Source organism: Uloborus diversus, chromosome 3 (genome assembly GCF_026930045.1).
Source record: "Uloborus diversus isolate 005 chromosome 3, Udiv.v.3.1, whole genome shotgun sequence".
NCBI lineage: Eukaryota > Metazoa > Arthropoda > Arachnida > Araneae > Uloboridae > Uloborus > Uloborus diversus.
The window spans coordinates 215,991,918-216,014,372 of record NC_072733.1 but is presented as its reverse complement, the minus strand read 5'-3'; the positions used below and the strand labels follow the sequence as shown (position 1 = coordinate 216,014,372).

The following is a 22,455-nucleotide window of genomic DNA, read 5'->3' as shown; positions in this document are numbered from 1 at the left end:
GCTAGGCTGGTCCTAGTCAATTAATTAGTCCCCAATGAAGATCAATGGCCCTCTTAAAGCTATCCACTCCCTTGCTCATTACCGCCTCTTCCGGTAAGCTATTCCAAGTGCCCACGACCCTGCTAAAGTAGTAGTTTTTCCTGATTTCCAAGTTAGCCTGAGATTTAAATAGCTTAAAACAATGACCCCTCGTCCTGCTTTCCCCGCAAAAATTTAATCCATTTACATCTTTCATTTTGATAAATTTAAATAACTGAATCATGTCCCCTCTGACTCTCCTTTGCTCCAGGCTATACATGTTAAGTCTGGTATCATAATCTAAATCTGAGAGTCCCCTTACTAATTTAGTTACCCTTCTTTGAACCCTTTCCAATACAAAAATATCTTTCTTCAGATAAGGCGACCAAAACTGAACAGCATACTCCAAATGAGGTCTTACTAAACTCCTATATAAAGGCAGAAGAACTTTCATAGATTTGTTTGAAATAGATCTATTGATGAACCCAAGCATTTTGTTGGCTTTGTTACTAGCAATACTGCACTGTTGACTAAACTTGAAGTCCTGATTTATAAAGACACCCAGATCCATAACATTTTCTGCCTGATTTATGACTGAACCCTGTAAACGATATCTCATACGCTTATTTCCATGACCTAAGTGTAGCACTTGACATTTCCCTACATTAACTGCCATACCCCATTTATCTGCCCACTTAGTAATATGATCTAAATCCTCTTGCAGCTGTTTTACTTGTTCTTCATTTTCGACAATCCCCATAACTTTTACATCGTCAGCAAAACAATTCATGCTTCCAGAAATATTTTCATTGATGTCATTCATAAAAATAATAAACAAAAGAGGCCCTAAAACTGATCCCTGAGGAACCCCACTAAAAACATCACTCCAATTAGAATGATTTCCTCTCACAACTACTCTTTGCTTCCTACCAGTAAGCCAATTTCTAACCCAAAGTAAAGTTTTTCCTCCTATTCCAATGTCAGCTAACTTGCTGAGAAGAGCAACATGCGGTACCTTGTCAAAAGCTTTTTGAAAATCAATATAAACAACATCCACACATTTTTTGTTATCTAAAGCTGAGGTAACCTTGTCGTAGAAATGCAATAAATTAGTAGTACAGGATTTACCTTTCCTGAAACCATACTGCAAACTAGTCAACAGACTATTAGTCTCTAAGAACATCATGATCTTAATTTTGATCAAAGTTTCGAAAATCTTACAAATCACCGAAGTCAAACTTACAGGTCTATAATTCCCAGCAATACCTTTAGACCCCTTCTTGAAGAGTGGCGTTATGTTAGCCAGCTTCCAGTCCTCTGGCACCGTCCCCGAGTTATAAGAAGCATTGAAAATGCTCAAAATAACATCCACTAATTCCTCTGCACATTCAACTAAAATTTTTGGATAAATATTATCTGGTCCCGGAGCTTTAGTTGCTTTAATCTTTTTCAAATGAAATAAAACCTCCTCCCTGGAAAATACAAAATCCTCAAGCTGTATAATAGCTTGTGTCTTGTAAGTGTCAACTGTTGAGATACAGTTATCGTTAAACACACTGGAAAAAAAGTTATTTAGAACATTTGCAATATCCCTGTCGTTTTGGATTAAATTTCCATGCTCATCAACCAAAGGCCCAATTTGACTGTTTCGAGCTTTCCCAGAATTAGCGTAAGCAAAAAACCTCTTAGGGTTCCCATCAATGTCATCTGCCAGCCTTTGCTCCAATTCCCTTTTCTGAAGCCGTACCAAATACTTAAAATTTCGCCTTGCCTTACCATACTGGAGCCTCTCCGCACTCTGACCAGTTTCTTTAAACTTACGAAAAGTGGCTTGCTTATAATTAAGAGCTTCTTTAGTCTCCCTGGAGAACCACATGGGCCAAATTTTGGTACTAACACCTTTTCTCCTAAATGGAACATAGTCCCCAACGGTTTTAGCAAGTTTATCCTTAAATTCCGTCCACAGCTGATCTACGTCGCTATTTTCCAACCCTGACGAAAAAACCTCTTTCAAGCTCTGCCTAAGTGCAACAAAATCGGTGTTTCTGAAATTGGGCACAAACCTAAAATTATCATCTTTGCACACTTCAAATTTAACCCGGAACCTAATGCTGTTATGATCACTATCTCCAATATGCTCCCCTACACTCAACCCCTGAACAAAACTACCTATGTCACAAAAAACTAGATCCAAAATGGCCTCCTCTCGAGTTCCCTGAGTTACAACTTGATCTAGGAAACAGTCACCAATTACTTTTAAAAACTCCTCTTCTTTGCCATTACCAGGATAAAAATTATTCCAATCAATACCCGGAAAATTGAAATCCCCCATTATGATAACGGATCCCTTACTAGACATGTCACTAATAATACGGTACATCTGTTCATCTTGTCCCTGGTTTGAATTAGGTGGCCTATAAATGTTTCCAAAGCGTAGCTTTTTGCCCTTACTGCTCATCAACTCCAGCCAAACCATATCAATATCAGTAGGCTTATCATTTATGACCAATTCATTGCAAATAAAATTGTCTCTAACATAAAATAAAACCCCACCACCTCTTTTACCTACTCTATCCTGTCTGAATAAATTATACCCAGCAATATGTAATAACTCTGCATCAGATTCGGTAGCCCATGTCTCTGTAATTCCGATAACATCCAACTTCTCATCCATAACTATGCTTTTCAATTCATCCATCTTGTTCCTAATACTGCGAGCATTGGTATAGAAAACTTTAAGCATGCCTAAGTTGCTTTTATTTAACACCCTGAAATTTCCTAAATTACAATTGTTAACATTACTACTCTTGTTTGTCACATTATTTCCATTTCTAGCAATACCCAAAATCATTTCATTCTCTCGATACCTGGTGCTTGAACCATGCCCCCCATTCCAACTTAGTTTTTTGACTCTGAAGCCCTTAAAATTAATCCACTAACCATTTTGACCCCTGTAGAGCTCAGATGCAGGCCATCCCTAGCAATCCAATCCCGTTTATAGTGACTCCATACATCAATGAACCTGATACTGCGCTTTTCGCAAATTGACTTCAGTAGCAAGTTCATACACCTCGCATGTTGATTTAGCCAGCTCCTATGCACTCCATACCTGGGAAGCAAACCAACCACTTGGACATTCGTCGAAAAGCTGGTTGCTTTATCCAACAGGGATTCCCATTCCCTAGAAAACTCCTCATTTTTACTGTGGCCTACATCATTTGTTCCCACCCACAAAGTAACCATGTCCTCCTTATTCAATACTCCCTTCTTTTCAGCAACCATATTAACGTCTTTTACCCGAGCCCCTGGTAAACAACACCTAGCCACCTTACGCTTTACTCTCCCAACTGTGTTACCCACCTCCCTTACCATAGAGTCCCCCAAAATTACACCCTTAGTTTCCCAATCTAACTCCTCATTTGAAACTTCCCCCTGAATCTCTGGAACATTTATACCCTCTACAACTGGCTTACACCCTAATGCTAACTGGGCTTCCAAAACTAGCATCTTAAGTCTTAAGTCTGAGAGTTCAGCACATTTAGTGCAAATATAATCCTCTTCAAAAACAGACTCATTTTCCCCCTTATACAGGCAGAACATATGACATAAATCACAAGAGATCCACCTGTCCCCCTTCCCACTCTTTACCTCTTTCATAATGCATATAACACCCATTTCTACTCAGTGAATATGTTCCAAAAGGCAAAACAGTAAGATAAAAATGCAAAAAAACACAGAATAAATACTAAAAACAGCAGTAAATAAACAGAGTTGCTACACCCAATAAAGCACACAAGATCAAAAACCAGGAGATCACCACATGTTAGGCTTAGCTCCAAAAAATGCAAAAACACTTCAAGAATACAATAACAGCAAAAATGAGCCCCCAAAACACAATAAAACTAAATTACATGATAAAGTGAAGTAAAAAAACCTAAAACTAGACAGTAATAATGAAAAATTATAGTAAAAAAACACTTATCAAATTAGCAGCAAAAAACACTCCCTGCATCACAGGCGCCCTCTAGTGGCCGAAAAAGATTGCGCTCGGCTTGCTTCCCCCGAGAAATGAAGCAGTTTGTATTTAAAATTTCATCTTATCCTAATTGCATTGGATACTAATGTGCTAAAAGCTATATTTGTTCAATTAAATTGATGTTTAATGAAGAGTTTTTATTGAATAATAATTTTTATGTTACAAATCCAAAAACCTAAATCTTAATTTTTAGCGCAGATGCTATATTTGATCACTTCTAAGAAGATGGAAGTAGACAGGATTCTTTAAGTGCCTAAGTTTGCAAAAACAGAATTGGATGTCTATTGCAATTCAATGCAAACTATTGAACATTCTGCAAACTGTGCCGTGTTTTCCCCCCTGGATTATTAACTGCAATGGAGTCTCGAAAATCTGAGGTAATTGGGAATCGCCTCACCTCGGAGTATCCGGAAAATTCTTCCAGGTTTAAAATTTACACGACTCAGAAGACATATGGAGGAGTACCTTTTACTTCCTTGCATAAAGAAAAGGAACAATTGTTTTCACGAAAATTTATTACTCAAATTTCAATATAAGTTTCCTTTTAGTTGCGTCTAAACGAATGTTAACTTATTTTTTCCTCGGAATCCGTTCGCATTTGTGTGGGAAAGGCAACCAAAACATAACCAGCCTCTCAAGGTATTTTTATCATACACTGTACGTAGGATATAAGTTTTACAGCAGCAAAAATATTTCTAGTTTCAGATTTTAATGAAAATCAAATTTTGAGCTACTAAAAAAAAATAACTTAAAATATAAATAAGTACCTCGGATTAAGCAGAACCTGGAACTTTCGGGACTCGGATTTTTGAGACTGATCTACTGTATTTTCTTGAAAAAATGAAAAAAAAAAAAAAAAATCCTTTTAAATTTTATCTTCAGAATATTGTTTTATCCTTATGGCTTTGGTTGTGAATGTGCTAAAAACTAACTCTTTTATCTAAATTAGCACTTTGAGGGTTTAAAATTATTTATGATTACTTTTATGCAACAAATTCAAAAGCCTATTATCTTAAATTTTTCGTTCAGTCGCCATGTTTGGTCATTCGCAAGATGGAAGTAGACAAGACTATTAATTGGCTAAGTTTTCAAAGACAGAATTGGATGCCTATCTCAATGAAAACTTCTGAAAATAACATAGAAATGGCCAGAAATTATGTTTTTTTTTAATGTGTTATTTTCTATAAAAGTGAAATTTTATCAGCAATTGTATTTGATCCTCACTTCTTCAGAGACTTTATGATAAACTACAACTATTTCATCTAAAATGCAGTTTCCTGGCAACTTCTCATTAGTTTGTTTATCTATTTATTTTGAAAAAAAGAATTAAAAACCTACCTTAAATTTTCCAATGTATGTTTATAGCTTTTAAAATGTACTCTGTAAAGTTGTAATTATTTGTTTTTTATGAAAGTAGTAAAATCCCCCCTCCAGTTTTTACTTCAAAACTCGGTGACAATGGTGGCCACTAAGTTTTTTGGGTCTTAGTGGCCACCACTTTTCCAAGTGACCACTGGCCACTTGGAAATTTTCTGAGTCTTGACCTTTAATACAAAATATATTTTTTTTCAGATATTTAAAATTATAACTTTTGGAAATATTCAAGGTCAAAGGTAATTTTGAATGACCTTCAAAATTTAAGATTGCATTTTTGTTTCATCTTAAAGCACGTTTTAAGAGCTTTAAAATGGTATCAAGTTTTTGCATGTAGTTCAATTAGAACAAAAGTTATGTGTGTTCAAAAGCTACTCCGTCTACCAAAATTCGACTTTTTGTAATGACCCCCTATCAAAGAATATTTGTATTAAAAATCTAAAAATTTGGGTTTTTACTTTTATTACCAAACACTACCCCTGTATAAAATTTTAGAAAAATCGGAAGGGATCAACTTGAAAATCTTACTTTTTTGATCGATTTGATATGGAATGACCCAATTCTGGGACTGTCCAACTGCAAGGGGGTTAATGAGTAAATAATAACCATGTCACAATAATAAATGTTTGACTTGCATTTACATATAAGCACTAAGCGAAAATACATATAAGCACTCTTTTTCTCCCTGGATCAAGTCTCCTGCAGACTGGGATCAAGTCTCTGTACACAAAGAATGCTTGATTATTTTACCAAGTTTTGGCTTTTCTTAAAAATAATATTTAATTCTATTATATAAATATTAAAAACGGTATAGCATTTTGAGGGGGGGGGACTGTTCTCAAGATGTAACCTTTGACGCTTCATTGAATCAAACAAAAGTGATAAGATAAATAAATAACTTTGTGCTGAACAGTAAAGTAAGAAATGACAACGTCAAAAAAGTACTGCTGACACGTGTTTCGGCGTTGCAGGGAACGCCTTTTTCAATGCAAAAAGTAATGAGCTTATGGATGAAAAGACATCCGACAAAAGCCAAGAGCAGATAAGCGTACAGCTTAAACGGTAAAAATAGCGGATTAGCCAGACACCAAGATCTTATCAGATTATCCAAAAATGCCTCAATTCATCAGATCTTGACTTATGGGAATCTTTCTATATTTTGAGGAACTTAGTTAATTATCTTAAAGCAGTTTCATATTTTTCCAATGTCTGGCTCTCATATCTTTAACACTGTCCTTTTCCCATCCTTTTTTTCTATATTGCATACTTATTTATTCTTCCATTCAGTTTTATCTATCTTGCTTTGTTTCTTTTTTACTTTTTTGTCATGGTTGACACCCCCCTCCCCCTCCTTTTCTTCTATTAGTCTTTATTTCTCCCTTTTCTGAAAATGTTTATTTCCTGGTGTTTTTCTCTTCCATTCAGCTTTTCCTTTCTTGGGGTTCACGGTTAGTGACATTTTCTTTTTGTTTAAGCTTTGGCTTAATCTTTGTCCAATTGAATTCTTTCTTTCGGTTTTACTGTACCTCAGAGAGAGCTCTTGGTCTTTGTTTGCATTCCTGTTGGTTACTTATTGGTTTATAATTTTCTCATTGGTGTCTGGCTAATTGGCTATTTTTATCATTTAAGCTGTACGCTTATCTGCTCTTGGCTTTTGTCGGATGTCTTTTCATCCATAAGCTTATTACTTTTTGCATTGAAAAAGGCATTCCATGTAATGCCAAAACACGTCTGCAATAATCTGCAATTTGTGCTTTTTCGACGGTGTTATTTCTTACTTTATAAGCTCCAACAAAAAATGGGATCAACTGTCCCCAGTCTCACTTTAATATTATTAATGCCATAAGTAAAACTAAATAAATATCAAAATTATCACATATGTGTCACAGAGCATTAAAATGTCCCTTTATATTGCAAACTTTATGATTAGCATAACAGTAAGTTAGGCAAGTAATATCAGAAGGCAAAAAATGCCAGCTTACAAGAATAGGATAAGTTAAAAAAAAAAAAAAAATAAGCATTTTGCCTTAATGGATTTCACTGTTATGGGAAGATATATAATAGTGTATAAAAATGACAAAAAAAAATATTTCAATTGAGGGGAAGGGGGCTAGTGTAGACATCTGGAATAATTCTGTTTTTTTTTTTTTTTTTTAAATAAAATTTTTCTGTTAATTTATTCATAATGACAACATCAAGATGCACTTCCATGTGTATTTTCCTGAGAAAACACTTGATAGATTAGTAGCAATTTACAAAAGAAGGTATTCATGGTGGAAAAGTAAATTTTGGATTTTCTCTTAATTATTAGAGTGGACTATTTTAATTATTTCAAGTAAAAGAAGAGATATATTGTAGATAAATGTATTAAATATATGTTTTGATATTCAGTTCTGCAGTGTATAATTTTGATTAATAATTAAAAGGCTTAAAAGAAAAAAAAATGCTCTATGGGGTTAGAGTGGACACATGGGGATGGGACTTCTGTGGACACATGCCCACACTAATCCTTTTCAGCTTTGAGTGAAAAAAAATAAGAAGTTAGTTATAATATATTTCAGGGGTTCTCAAACTTTTTTGATTTGCGGTACCCTTTAAATATTTAGAACTTTCTCACAACATCCCAGTCTATTTCTATTATTTAAGGTAAGTGCGCCAAATGAGGCGACCTTAAGGTTCATAAACTGGTATATTGCTCACTTATATTTGAATTGGATCCAGCTTCTGCATATTTACGAGATGACTCATGAAAACTAAGAACACAATGAAACCAAGGGGAAATTGAAGTTTTCATTTTGTTTCTTAGCAGTTTTAACAAAGACGATTTATAGGGGTGAAACACGGGTTCCTTATAAGGAAAACTCTGTGGGCAAGGATTACTTCATGCCAAGTTGAAGACGAAAAAAAAAATATTGCCAAAAAACTATCATCAAACTAAAAAGAATTGAGGGAAAAAAAAAAAAAAGCCAGCATAAAAACATGAACATTAAAACACATTTTGAAAACCTCAAAAGCATTACCAAAAATTTCATATTTACTTAAACAGAAAGGAAACTTAAGGTCAATCGACACATTCGGGGCAAATAATATATATATATACATATATATATATATATATATATATATTAATATATATATATATATTAATTTCTGCACATACAGCATAAGATCATACCCTTCATCTGATACTCTGGGGTCTTATTATAAAGGCACTGGAGTGAAAATAAAGTGAATATGATCTTATTGACCCACAATGTACTTACCTAGGTTATTTAATCACAAGAAAAAATGATGGCATACAAGGACATTTTTCTTTTTGAATTTGTCAACTACATAAATTAGGCTGCAAGAACACTTAATAACATTTTTTCAAACTAGTAATGTACAGTGATCCATGTAGAAACAAAAGATATCAAAAAATAAGATCAGGTAGTTTTGACATGTCTCTTCTGAAATAACGTTTGCTACATTGTTGTCTGGTAATTAAAAATTGCTTGTTGATAAAACTTTTATCATCTCTCAGTTAATTTTTCTGATGACAATGAAGTTGAGATCTAGCTAATTTTTACCATACTAAATCAAACAATGGGAGGATGACCTTATTTGTCTATATGAGCTTATTTTGCACTTTCAATATGTAATAGTATATCAGTAACATGGACACTTTGCGGCACCCCTCGCCTCTTCCTACGGCACCCCCGGGGTGCCACGCCACCCAGTTTGAGAACCCCTGATATATTTTATGTTATTTGCCTTTCTTAGATTAATTTTGATAAGTATGATTTTCTGTCCTTTTTTTTTCATATACAGTGCCCGCCGCTTATAAAAATCACATTCGTGCTGAGGACATTTGATTTTATAAAGCGGCTGATTTTATAAACTGGCACTCATGCATTGAAAAAAATAAAAGGTTTTTAAGTATAAATACTCTTAAAAAGAAAGAAATTACGATTAGCTGTATTTTATTTTTAGTTGAGTTGTATTGCATTATTTTAGTTCAGTTGCATAATACAGTTGACATTTTAACTTGCATAAGGTACATTTTTAAAATTTCACAAGGGTCTTAAAATATTGACTTGTTGTTGTTTGAATAAGAGAATTTGAAAGTAAAGATTGAGAAATCCCAAATTTAATTGCAGCATCACACTAACTACATTTAGGAAGCTTGTCATACTTATTCAAAATTTTGAACTAAACTTTCACAAGTCGTCACGACTTGCTAGCTAATAATTTTAACTCAATTGTAAAAATGAACTGTCAACCCCTGTAGATAGCTGAATGAGCACGAACATATTGACTCAGTGGTCAGTGAGCAGGGCTGCATGTCGAAACAGTTCTGCGAAGTGGAAACAGGCAGCACCAACTAAATATATGACTCTGAAACAATTCTTTTGAGACTGCTTCATTCTTCTTTTTTTTTTTCATTCAACTTCCCAAGGAAAAAAAAACGCACAACCTTCACCCTTTTTTTCCGTTTTTGTTTATGTGGAATTTGTTATTTTATTAGTGCAGCAATATTTTAAATCCTTGAAAGAAAAAATAAAATCCTAGTTCTATTCAGAGAATTATTAACATATAATCTCCAAAAGTTTGATTTTATAAAACTGCGAGGATGATTTTATTAAAGGATATACCTAACATGTTTCGATATAGAAAGGATTCTGTTCTTCCAGATTTGATTCCATAAAGCGGCTTATTTCATAATCCAGTGATTTTATTAGTGGCGGGCACTGTATTAAGTTTCATTTACAAAATAAGTGACTGATTCTTGCGAAGTGATAAGTTCCTTTATAAAATTATATTTTTTTATTTCTCATATTAAATTTTGGGATTTTATTCTTTATCAATTGCTTTATAAAAATTATGGATACATTTAGAAAGGATTTTGTGTGTTTTTTGCACGTTTTTAAGCCTTTTTTTTTACTAAATAAGTTTGCTTATTGAAAGGTGAAAAATCAATTTGCAAGGAATTCTATCATTTCACAAATTATTTTTATTTTTCAATTCAAATTACCAATCACATAGTCCTTAATGACTTTGTGTTGGTCAAGTTTATGAAAAAAAAAATAGCGTTTTGCACCATGTTGGATGAATGGAAGCCGTATACGGATCAACTGATTTCATTATACATTTCTAAGGGAAAAAGTGGACAAAATAGTTTTTTGGAAAATTATTCTTTTTCCCCGATGTAAAAGATGTGTCCACACAGAGCTAAAACGAAACATTATTTTGTGCGCAGGGGCGACATTTCAACATTTCATTTGGGGGGTCGAGTTTTTTAAACATGAATTTTCTCAGTGTGGAATAAAATGCGAGTACATTTTTTTTAAGTAAAGTCATTAAAGAAATTCAAATTTTAATATCCACACTTTTAATTTATTTTATAGTCAACTATAACATAAAAGATCTTGATACTACCGTTTCTAAAGTAAATTTTTAATGCACGATTTTTGGAATCCAGAAGAAGAGGAAATCTTGGTACTATATTCCGTCAATATACAGTGGCATGCTCTTGGCTGTATAGCTGAAGATGAAAGTCTTACTTGTCCCATCATGCACCAAAAAAAAAAAAAAAAAATCTCTAACCTTCTGAGACACGAAAATGATCTTTCACAGTTAGCTGAGTTGATTGGAATCGGTGAAAACATAATTGAAGCTACAAAGTTATGTTAGAAAACTCATCTTTAAAATTTTTTTTCTTAAAAAAAAAAAAAAAAAAAAAAAACCACGCAAATTTAAAATTTGTGCTCTAGTCTTCATTTTTCATCATTGAATTACACTGGCTCTTCGCAAAAGAATTCTTTTTGCTTCGTTCAACAACTTTTACTTGTAACAGAAATATTTTATTTATCTTGTTCAATAACCTGCACATATAATATTGAACTTAGATTTACCACTAAATCTTGTGTTAATTTCATTAGAAACTGAATGAATCTATTATTTGATACAAAATATTGAGTCGATCATTTGACTTTGCATCATCATGTGGATTTTTGTCACTTTTTTATTTATTTTTTTCAAATATGTCCAATAAATCCAAATTAACAAGAAGCTCTTAATAATAGGAGCTCAATCAAGAGTTCTAGCTTTAACTTTTGAAGAACATTTTGTACCTCACCCAGCAAAAGTATATGTTGATGCACGAATTTTTTTCAAAAATAGCGTGTCTTTTGTAAGAAGTTTCCATGAAAGTATACAGTGTATTGAACTGCTCAAATATGCCTCTTAACAGGAGGAATCAATGTTCACTCACTAACTGAACTTATATTTAAAATATGAGCGCAACAATGAACTCAAAATACTAAGAAACTTCTCGTAAAAATCGGGCCAGTCACACTGCACTGCCCTTTCACATTAGAAGCAGAAGCATCATCTTAACACTGCACTTACAAGTATGAGGCATTTTAACCATACGAGGAAATTTCTTCTTTAGTTGAAACAAACTTATTCTCCATCCATTTTTTTTTATTATGAAAGTTCTGAAAATGATTCATGAATTTCAAAGTTTTTATCCAAATAGCGAAAAACACTTGCTCGTGGCTGGACAGGTCTCTAGTTTCATCAACTTTTACTAAAGATCGTCTGCAGATTTTTTTTTTAACTTCCTATTGCATATGATCACTGATTTGCGCGTTAGGTAAATTAAATTTCCTGATTTCTTAATATTCTGCGCAAAATATTTGGGGGTGCAACCGCCCCCTCTTGCTCCCCCTATTTGCCGCCCCTGTTTGTGCGGACACTGGAAATCTCAAAACACGGCGTTCTGCAGAAGGGCCTTAAGCAAACATCTTCCGACATAGACAGGGCGGGGCCTCGAAGCACTTTTGGAAACAAATAAGATGTTCTATGTGAGTTGACTGTTGAGTACTGTATATTGCTAAAGCAGGGTAATTTTCTGCTGATGAATAAAAAACAGATGTGTCTCATTTGCAAGATCTACGTTGTAATGTGAGTGGTGTGAAGGGAAGTTAAACCCTCTGCCCTAGGGCCATCTCTTCTCTACGCCTCCTCCGTCCCGATAATAATATCCCCCCCCATAATCCCCCGGAAATAAATTACGGGAAGTCTAAAAATAGCTTTTTTCCCATTCCGATATTTTCTATTGCAAGCAAAAAAAAAAAAATTCTTCATTTCTCAACTGATAAAAATTATTACAATAAAATTTTCCATAAGAAAAACGACGATGGTCGACCGGCGCCTTTTGAAGCTGCGCACCAGGCATTTACTCAAATGCCCACATAGCCAGTCCGATCTTGACGATACTTTTGAAAAACTTTCATCAGTCGCTGCGCCTTTGTTGCGATGCTTGTATTAGAGCTACTACAGGCTGTAACTTTTAACAACTGCTCTAAATATTTCTTAAAAACTAAAATGTTGGGTAAAATCATCTTTGTGTAACAAATTTGTGATTTGTTTCGCATCCATCAGTTTCTGGCTTTGTGTGCATGTAGCGCGTCAGTGAACGTAAGTTCCTTAAAATTCTTTGCTTCTTATCCTCCCCTCTCACACCCCTTAGATTTTTTTAGAGCTTGGATTCACTTTGTAGGCACACATAAGCTTATATACTCGTGTATACGTAGGCTGTTTAATAAGAAATAAGACTAATTTTACTGCCGCGAAACCACTCATCGGAACGTTAATTCCTCTGGCATGAGAATTGTCTGTTGTCTGTATTAACAAAATATACCAATAGTTGGCGTGTACAGACTCGTGTTCTTGAGTATCACCTGTTTTAATTAAAGCCTGTTGGCAAGCGCCTACAAGACGCAGCCATTTGTCAAAATGGAAGCATCGTTAGAACAAAGTTATGCGATTAAAGTTGGTTTTCGTCAGAAAAAATCAGCATCGGAGATCTTTGATATGATACGTGAAGTTTTCAATGATGAAGCAATGCTTAGAGTCCGTACATTTTGCAGGCATAAAGCTTTTAAGGAAGGCAGGCAGGATATGGAAGGTATTGAACGTGAGGGACAATCTTCAACGTCCATCACAGAGACAATGATTAACACTGCTGCTATTATTATCTAGGAGAATCTCAGAATTATTTTACATCTGTCAGTTCTGGCTGTTTCCTCAACTTAAGGAACCATTACGAGGCAAACAATTTGAAATCAGCGAAGCATGTCTGTACTCTTCTGAGGCGGTTTTGATATAGCTCTCACGAACTTAACGTTCACAACTTCTTAAGAAGTGGACAGAATGTTGGAATAAATGCATTTAGTCCTGCAGAAGTTATTCTTAAAAAAATCATGTAAATAACGACGATTAAAGTTGTTCTGTATTTTTTGTTAATTTAGTCTTATTACTTATTGAACAGCCCTCGTACATGCATGTACAGTTGTATACACCTAACTGTACGGTATATAATCGTGTTTGCACGTATACATACATATAAAAAATACTCGTGCTTCACTATATATATATATATATATATATAATATATATAGAGAGAGAGAGAGTAGACACGTAAACACGCAATGGATGTATCCACGAATTAACTCGTGTATACTCGTATGTGTGTATGTACACTTATATATGCGTGTATACGTCTATTGTACACGTATATACTCAGGTATGCACGTATATACTAGAGATACAAGTGCATACACGCATATGATGTTAGATTACACGTGTATATACCGTTCATGCACGTGACAAGTATATACTCGTGTAGACACGTATACACTCATGTAGGTAATCACGTATACATGCTTATATACTCGTGTATATATGTATATACTTGAGTAGGCACGTGTATGCATGTATCTACTCATATATGAACGTGTTCACTAATGTTTACACGACACGTACACTCCTGTTTGTGAAAATTGCAACACCATGAAGGAAGCATCATAGTTAAATGAAATTTAATACACAGTTGAGTGGTAATGGTACAAAAAAATGATTACATTTTCAAACCAAGCAAACAATAAAAAGAGATAGAAATTAGTATTTTTAGTGGCCACCATGGGCCGCAATAAGAGCTGCTACACGACTCGGCATGGAGTAACACAGAGTTTGAATATCTGCCTACGGAAGAGTATTCCATATCGTTTGTATGCGCAACCAAAGTTCGTCTGTCGAAGCAACAGGACGAGGATCACGAGCGAGACGCCGCCCAACGAAATCCCACACATGTTCAATCGGTGACATATCCGGGGAATATGCAGGCCAAGGAAGAAGCTGTACCTGCTGCGAATCAAGGTAGGATTTGACAGTCCTGGCGACACGTGGACGATCATTATCATGCTGGAATGCAGCCCCTGGCAATCCTTGCAGGAAAGAAATAGCTTGGGGCTGTAAAACTTCATTTATGTATCGGGTACTGTTCAAATTGCCCACAATTCGTAGCAATTGTGATCGTCCATGATATGCTATGGCACCCCAGACCATAACTCCGAGTGTTCGTCCACTGTGGCGTTCGATAATGCTCTCCGGAAAGTGCCGTTCACCGGCATAGTGCCTGACGTGAATTCGGCTATCATGGTGCCACAAATTGAAGTGGGATTCGTCAGAAAAGACGACCTGCTGCCAATCAGCACGCCAGCTCCTATGCACATTGGCCCATTGTAGCCGCAGGCGGCGATGGTTTTGCGTGAGAAGAATCTTGTATAAAGGAATCCTTGCGTGAAGCTTACGCTGCATCAGACGTCTCCGAATTGATGAAGCACACAATGAAACACCTGTAGCTGTTGACCACTGTGCTGCCAATTGTTTAGAAGAAGCTGTGCGGTCCGTCAGCGCCATACGCACCAGGTGTCTGTCATCGCGAGCTGACGTCGCATTTCGGGGTCCACTCCCGGATTTCCAAGCTGTCCGTCCTCTGCTTCCAAACTGTTGGCCTAGAGCCATTATTTTTTTTTCTTGGAGAAATTCCTAAAGTTTTAGAAGGATTAGAAAAGTTTCCAGAACTTACTTCCTTCTTTTTTCGAACTTTGAAAGTCATCCCGCTATTTTACCGGCGCTCGAATCGTTCCCCAGAGCCAACATTCCCTGCATGCGTAGCATGCGTTTGTTGACCCGCCACGATGATGTGACGTCATAGGAAAGATGTTGAGTAGATTCTTGCTGTATGCATGTGGGAAACAATTTTAAAAAATTTAGTTTTAAACTGTAAACTGTGTTGAGTTGTTTCTTCAATGTAATTTATGCATGCTTTTTGATATACGTCACGCCATCGCTTAGGGAGATAGGGAACGCTATTTAAGTGTGAACTCTCAATCAATCATTCTCTTATTGTTTCACCTCTTGTTTTACTATGTTGTGACTGCAGTCCGATGTTTTTCTGAGGTGCTGAGATTGTGCCTGGGAGCTGAGTGCTCCGGAGTTCCACGTAGTATAGTGGATTCTTTTTAAAAGATGTAGGAAGTTTTGTCGTTGAGCCTAGCTAGAAATGCGGGCATGTTCCAGTTGTTGCCTTGAGATGAGTTTTTAAGTGAGGGATTTTCTCTCTAAAATTGAGAGTTTAAATCAAGTTGTTTTTTTTTTTGCTGTGAAAAGGCCTAACAAACAGGACCATGGAAGGTCCACGCTCGAGAGCTGGATTGGATGTTCATTAGATGGACGGATGGTTCCTGTTGTCCAGGAGGACAGGTTTCTTTTCTGAATTTAGCATGGTGGCATGGAATGGTCACGGACAATTTTGATATGGGATCCAAATTGGTGGATCGCGCCCTCACATGTTGTGCCAACTTTTAAGGAAGGAATAGCTTGTTTGGTATGAACTTTTTAACTCGTTCATATGAACTATTCTGTTTATGGCATTGGACTCAAGGTTGTACTTATATTAATCTAGTCATATAAATTTTACTGGAACTTTAAACGATACTATTTTTAAGAAATGTTTCCTGCTGATATTTTTGGGGTGATTTTTTATTCAATTGTTGGGGAATCTGTGAATTTTATTTACACTTGTTATTATTTCCATGTTTTGACATATTTATTGTTTAATAAAATGTTTATTTAATTGTTAAATATGTGTCTGTATGTCCTTTCTTCCCGAGCAGATCATTCCACAAATTTTCAGTTGGGTTTGCTAGCTTAAAACCTGCTTTTAGTTCTTTCAACTTCGGGTTTTGATTGAGCTATCAGTTTGAATTGCCCAACACAAACACGCTTGATTGTGCTGCTGTTACGCTGCACACGAGCGGCTACTGCACGATAAGACAATCCAGCTTCACGAAGGCCAACGATTCTGCCCCGTTCAAACTCCGAAATTTTCTGAAATTTTGCTTTCTTTCGTCGAAGAGGCAAAGTAAAGATTCAGTTAACGTTTACAGGGTGGCGACAGATCAGGGAGATCAGGGAAAAGTCGGGGAAATTTTTTAATCAGGGAAAAATCAGGGAATTTCGAAAAAATAACAAATTCAGGGAAAATTGATCAAGTGAATAAAAAAAATCTTTTTGTTGCTTTGCAAAATTAAGTACCTTAATTTGCTACGCATTTTCCACCATTTATCTGTTTAAAAAGAAGTAAAATTAATGAGGCAATTATATACCGTCAGCTTATTTGTTTATCTTTTTTCCTCAACGTCAAAATAATGAATCTTAACTTATTAGCCACAGGGGGGTGGGGGGGGGGGATAAACTTCCCAGATTACTTCTGTGTCTGTAAAGTTGTTTATGTTGCTTGAATTTTCCTTTCACACATTCCATGCTACATAAAATAACCCTACAGGCAAAGAGAAAGCCGTCATTTATGCCTTAGATTTTTGCTTTTACTCGTCGTCTTAAAGTAAATAGCATACTGTAATCACAATTTAAGAAGAAATCTTTGTTTTTTAAATTAATACTGATAAAAGTTTAAGGGTTATTACTTCGCAATTTTAATTTAATTGCAAAATTTGAATCTTAAATCAAAATCAACTTTTTGCCATTGTATTATTCGCTGTCGCATCAGATTATACAAGTACTAAGGGTTTTTTCAGACTTTAAAAATTCTTTTTCTAAAAAAATAAGTTATATACATACATATTTTGAAATTAATTGATTGTTTTTTTCATTTCAATGTTGTTTTTCACGAAAGTAATCTAAGATTTTTTTTACAACAAATAATGAAATCATTTGAAATTGAGTTACCTTGTGCACATAAGTAAATCTTTTAATTATTTTTTTTTTGTTAAAATACTGTATTCATTAATTAAAACTTAAATTCTTGATTAGAGAATAGCTCAATATGACTGGTTGTTAAAGGGTTTCATTTTTTTACATGAATATGTCTATTATTTACGTAAGTAAAGCTACATTACTTCTATACTTTCACTATTACTTTTTATTCTTGCAACAATAATTAAATTATATTGCTTGAAAATTTAGTTCAAAATTATTTCCATACAAACTTTTTAGTTTTATCATGATTAGATATGTCTTTAAGACTGTTTTTTATTATTTCTTAGAACTCTTATGTTAACTGGTTACTGGAAGTAAAGTACAGTCGACTCCCGCTACAACGTGATTCGGCTTACGCGAAAGGGCTATAACGTGAATTTTTCGCGAGTAACGGATTTTAGAGCTGACGCGAATTTCTCGTCGACAACACGATTTTTTTTCGAAAGGAAGTGGCGTCGTTATTGGCTACTAAATATTGATTTCAAGAATGTTATTACACCCCTTTAGCACAGGGTTGCCCATCCTTCGTAAGCTCAATGGCGCGAAATCCCCCCCCCCCCCCAAATTTCACAGCTCTCTTGCTTTTAAATTAGGTTAAACATAACACTTTTTAAAGTCATGCATTCCCAGTTAAATTTACATCATTTGCAATAATTTAATGAGTGAATGAATCAATCAAAACAATTCAACAAAATAATGTTGCTTAAGATAAAAAAAAAGAAAAGTTACAACAGATGCAAAAACGAACGCTTACATTTACGACACCAATTAAAAGTACAAGGAATAATTTTTTCTAATAAATTTAGGATCTTGCAACTAATCGCTGCTAATACTAAAATTAGTCTAGCTGCTTGCTCAGAACTTCAAATTTGAGTGTCACGGCTACCAGATTTGTTCTATTTATTGCATGTGTTTGCAACATTTGTAATTTATGCATAAGCCCCAGTTAAAATGATAACATTCAATTTTTCAGGGCCATCACGAGATAAAAAAAATCTAAGAGAAAAGGGTATGAGTTTTAGCAAGCTCATCCCACCTTTTTCCCCTTAATATATTTTAAAATACACACACAGAGAGAAAGAGAGAATTCAGATTTTAATTAGCGTGGGAATCATTACTCGATGTAAGCAATACGACCCCCATCGTAAGTATAATATTGACTCAAAAATAATGGTTCCTTAGTTTTCTCTCCCGGAAAATTTACGAATTTGCAGTTTTTGTCGATCTTTGGTAATTTTAGGGAGAGGAGAGGCTTTGTGACCTTGGCGTGGAAATTTTTTGAAACTGAAACTCTAAAAGCACAATTGCTGATTGCTTCGATTATGTCAGGAAAAGGGTGGCTGAGTGACTCTGCTTCGGAACTTTTTCGAAATTGTAGTTCTAAAAATGCAGTTTTAGACAACCTTTAGTTATGCTAGAGAGAGGAAAGGTTTCTGTTTCTCTTACGTGGCAATTTTTCGAAATTCAAACTCCAACAACGCAGTTTTAGACAAAGGTTTGGTAATGTTGGGGGGGAGGGGGTCCGGGGTCCCTCCTCCGAAAGTGTTTTGAAATTATAGTTCTAAGAAGCTGTTTTAGACGATATTTGGTAACGTTCGGCAGAGGAAAGACTTGGTGACCCTCGCACGGCAATTCTTCGACATTTTGTACTCCAAAAACGTATTTTTGGATTGTCTTCGGTTATGTTAGGTAAAGAAGGTTCGGGAGATTTTCCTGGAAAATTTTTTAAATTTAAGTGCTAAAAACCGAGATTGAAAGCCATCTTTGTCACCGTTAGGTAGCGATCAGTTTTTCAAAATTGAAGCTCCCCAAACGCAATTTTAGCGGACCTTCGAGGATGTTAGGAGGGGGGAGGGGTTTGGAAGCTCTCTTACACACTTTTATTGAAATTGTTGTTCTGGAACGCAGTTTTGGGTGGAGGGTGGTCTTTAGTAATGTTTAGAGAGGGGGGGTTTCTTTGTCACTCAGGTTCGAAATCAAAATTCCAATAGCAGTTTTTGACTACCTTTGGTAACGATAGGGAGAAGGGAGTTCAGGGACGCCCCCTGAAACTTTTTTGAAATTTTAGGTCTAAAAACAGTTTTGAACGATATTTAGTAATGTTAGGCAGAGAAGTTCCGCTGCCCACCGCGGCAATTTTTTGAAATCGGATCTCCAAAAACGTAATTGTAGATTGTCTTTAAGCATGTTAAGGGGAGAGGTAGGGATTTCTTGAAATTTTATTGCTAAAAACACGATTGTATGCATCTTTGGTAACCTTACGGACTGGCAGTTTTTCGAAATTGAAGCTGCAAAAAAGCAATCATGTTTGGGGGAAGTGTTCTCGGAAGATCTTCTCCGGACATGTTTCAGAATTTCAGCCCTAAAAACGAAACTTAGCACTATTTTCAATATTGTTTGCGAGAACTGCAGAGAGGAATAAGGGGGAGAAGGACAGCCTTGGGAAAGTTTCGAACTTGTATCTTTAAAAAGACAGTTTCAGACGATCTTAGGTAATATTTGTTAGAAGTTGAGGGGCCCTCCACAGGCAGTTTTGGAAATTGAAATTCCAGAAACTCAATTGCAGATGAATTTCAATACTAATGCAATTAAAGAAAAGAATTCACGGTTTTGCCGTGAATTTTTTTTTTTCGAAATTGAGCCCTAAAAACAAAACTTAAGAGGGTCTTTAATTATGGTGAGGATTCGTTTTCTGAAATTTTTTTTGAATTTCAAGCTCTAAATACCATTAAAAATCTGTCACACACAAACACATACAGAGATTGATATTCTCCGGAAATGGTCAAACTGATTCATCTATTGAGCATACAAATTCGAGAATTTTTATGGAAAGAAAACTTCCTTTTATGTATTAGATATCAAAGAATGTGAAAATAGTTCATGAAAAATAGTTCACATAAGATTAAACTGCTCCACTTCCATCTGCAAAGTCCAACATTTTTGAAAGTTTGGTAAAAATCATCTAATGATAAATTTAAAAAACTGCCATTTTAAAAAGGATACAAAACATGGAAGTAAAATGAAGTGAAAAATTCTTCATGAACTCAAACTTGTTTGTAAAGAAAATCTGTATATTAAAAATCGTTAGTTAAGAGCAAAAAAATGTTATTTAAAAACCTAGTTCTGATTGAATTTTGCCGGTTTTAGTAAATCCATGAAAGGCCGGAGCAGGATGGTCAAAATTCTTACAAAAACAAAATAGATTTTTAAAATATTTTTTTTCATCCATTTTTTATTTCTTTTTCATCCCTGTCACACGTTTTCATCGTACAGAATATAATCGTTGCAGAAAAAATCATGTTTAATTAAAATGAAATCAAACAGTCAGATCCTTTTTTGCAACATACTCTGACGCCATCCTGTGTCTAAGGTGATTTTCATTGAAAAAAGACAAGGCTACTTAATTTGGAAGATGTACGTCAAAAATAATTAATGCATCTTCCTTATTCTCGTTAAAAAAAATTTAATCCTTTCCTCCAAAAATTTTCTTTAAAAAAAAAAAAAAAAAAAAATTCTGATGGCGGTCACAAGTCCAATGCCTTTACTGATCAGGCCACCACCACCCCAATTTCAATAACCTAACAGTCAATAGAACAGGCCTATTTCTGTTTCTCAACTCATTTGCTGTGCTCAGTAGTTTTGTGGAAATGGAATATGTGTTGTTCCATACAAACAAAAAACAAAATTAAATTGTTCTTTTCATGCTTTTAGACAATATGTTTAAAGGACACTATTGATAGTTTTTCCTTTTCAGTCTGACAGTGAACGCAGTTTTCATGACAGTGAACTCAGTTTTCATGGCAGTGAACTCAGTTTTCATGGCAGTGAACTCAGTTTTCATGACAGTGAACGCAATTTTCATAGCAGTGATAGCAGTTCTGATGGTGAAGACAGTTCTGATGGTGAATGCAGTTCTGATGGTGAAGACAGGGTTGATGGTGAATGCAGTTTGGATGGTGAACGCAGTTCCGACAGTGAATTGAATTCTGAAGAACCCCCCAGGTAAGGACTTACATTTCGTCTTTCTACACTTTGTAAGCAGAGCTGCGGAGTCAAAGAGTATGAATGGGACTAATTTTAGGGTAATGGAGTCAACGTTGAGAATCGCTATAAAAATTCACAAACCTGGCTTTTTTTTTTTTATTTACTAATTTTTACCGACTATCTCCCTACATTTTTTTAAAACTACACTGTAAAATAAGTTCCGGAAAAGTTTCCTAGTATATCAGGCAGCTGTGGTTCATGAAACTTTCAAATACTTTTCAGAGTATTTCGGAATCCTCTTTCTGTAATTTCCAGAAACGTTTCTGAGTGTTTTGGAATCCTCTTTCTGAAGTTTTCAGAAACGTTTCCGAGTATTTCGGAATCCTTTTGCGATAATTTTGAGAAGTGTTTCCGAATATTTTGTAATCCTCTTTCTGTAATTTTCAAAAACGTTTCTGAATACATTGTGCAGCTGGGGTTAATGACATTTTCAAAAACGTCGGCAAGGATTATGGAATCCTCTGTGTAATTTTTAAAAACATTTTCGAATGTAAAGTAAGAATAACGTCTAAAAGCACAAATTGCAGATTACTGCAGACACACATTTTGGTGTTACAAGAAACACCTTTTTCAATGCAAAAAGTAATTAGCTTATGGATGAAAAGACATCCGACAAAAGCCAAGAGCTAGATAAGCAAACAGCTTAAAAGATAAAAATAGCGACTAAAAATTAACCAAACAAATTCTAAAGCAATAAAGAACCAATAGGAATGCAAGCAAAGGGCAAGAGCTCTCTCACAGGCACATTAAAGCCGAGAGAAATAATTGAATAGGACAAAGATTACGCCACATAGCTAAAACAAAAAGAAAATGTCAATAACCGTGAACTGCAAGAAAGGAAAAGCTGAATGGAGGAAAAAACAGCTGGAAATAAA

General features: G+C 35.1%; 1 protein-coding gene across 1 annotated transcript in view; it reads left to right on the top strand.

The window, feature by feature from the left end:
• The window catches only part of LOC129219173 (serine/threonine-protein phosphatase 6 regulatory ankyrin repeat subunit A-like), a 42,803-nt gene that overhangs the window by 4,182 nt on the left and 16,166 nt on the right, over positions 1-22,455 (top strand). Inside the window, exon 2 of the mRNA XM_054853493.1 lies at positions 21,291-21,538. Within this exon, the coding sequence (XP_054709468.1) occupies positions 21,291-21,538 (248 nt within the window). The remainder of the gene's footprint in view (positions 1-21,290; positions 21,539-22,455) is intronic.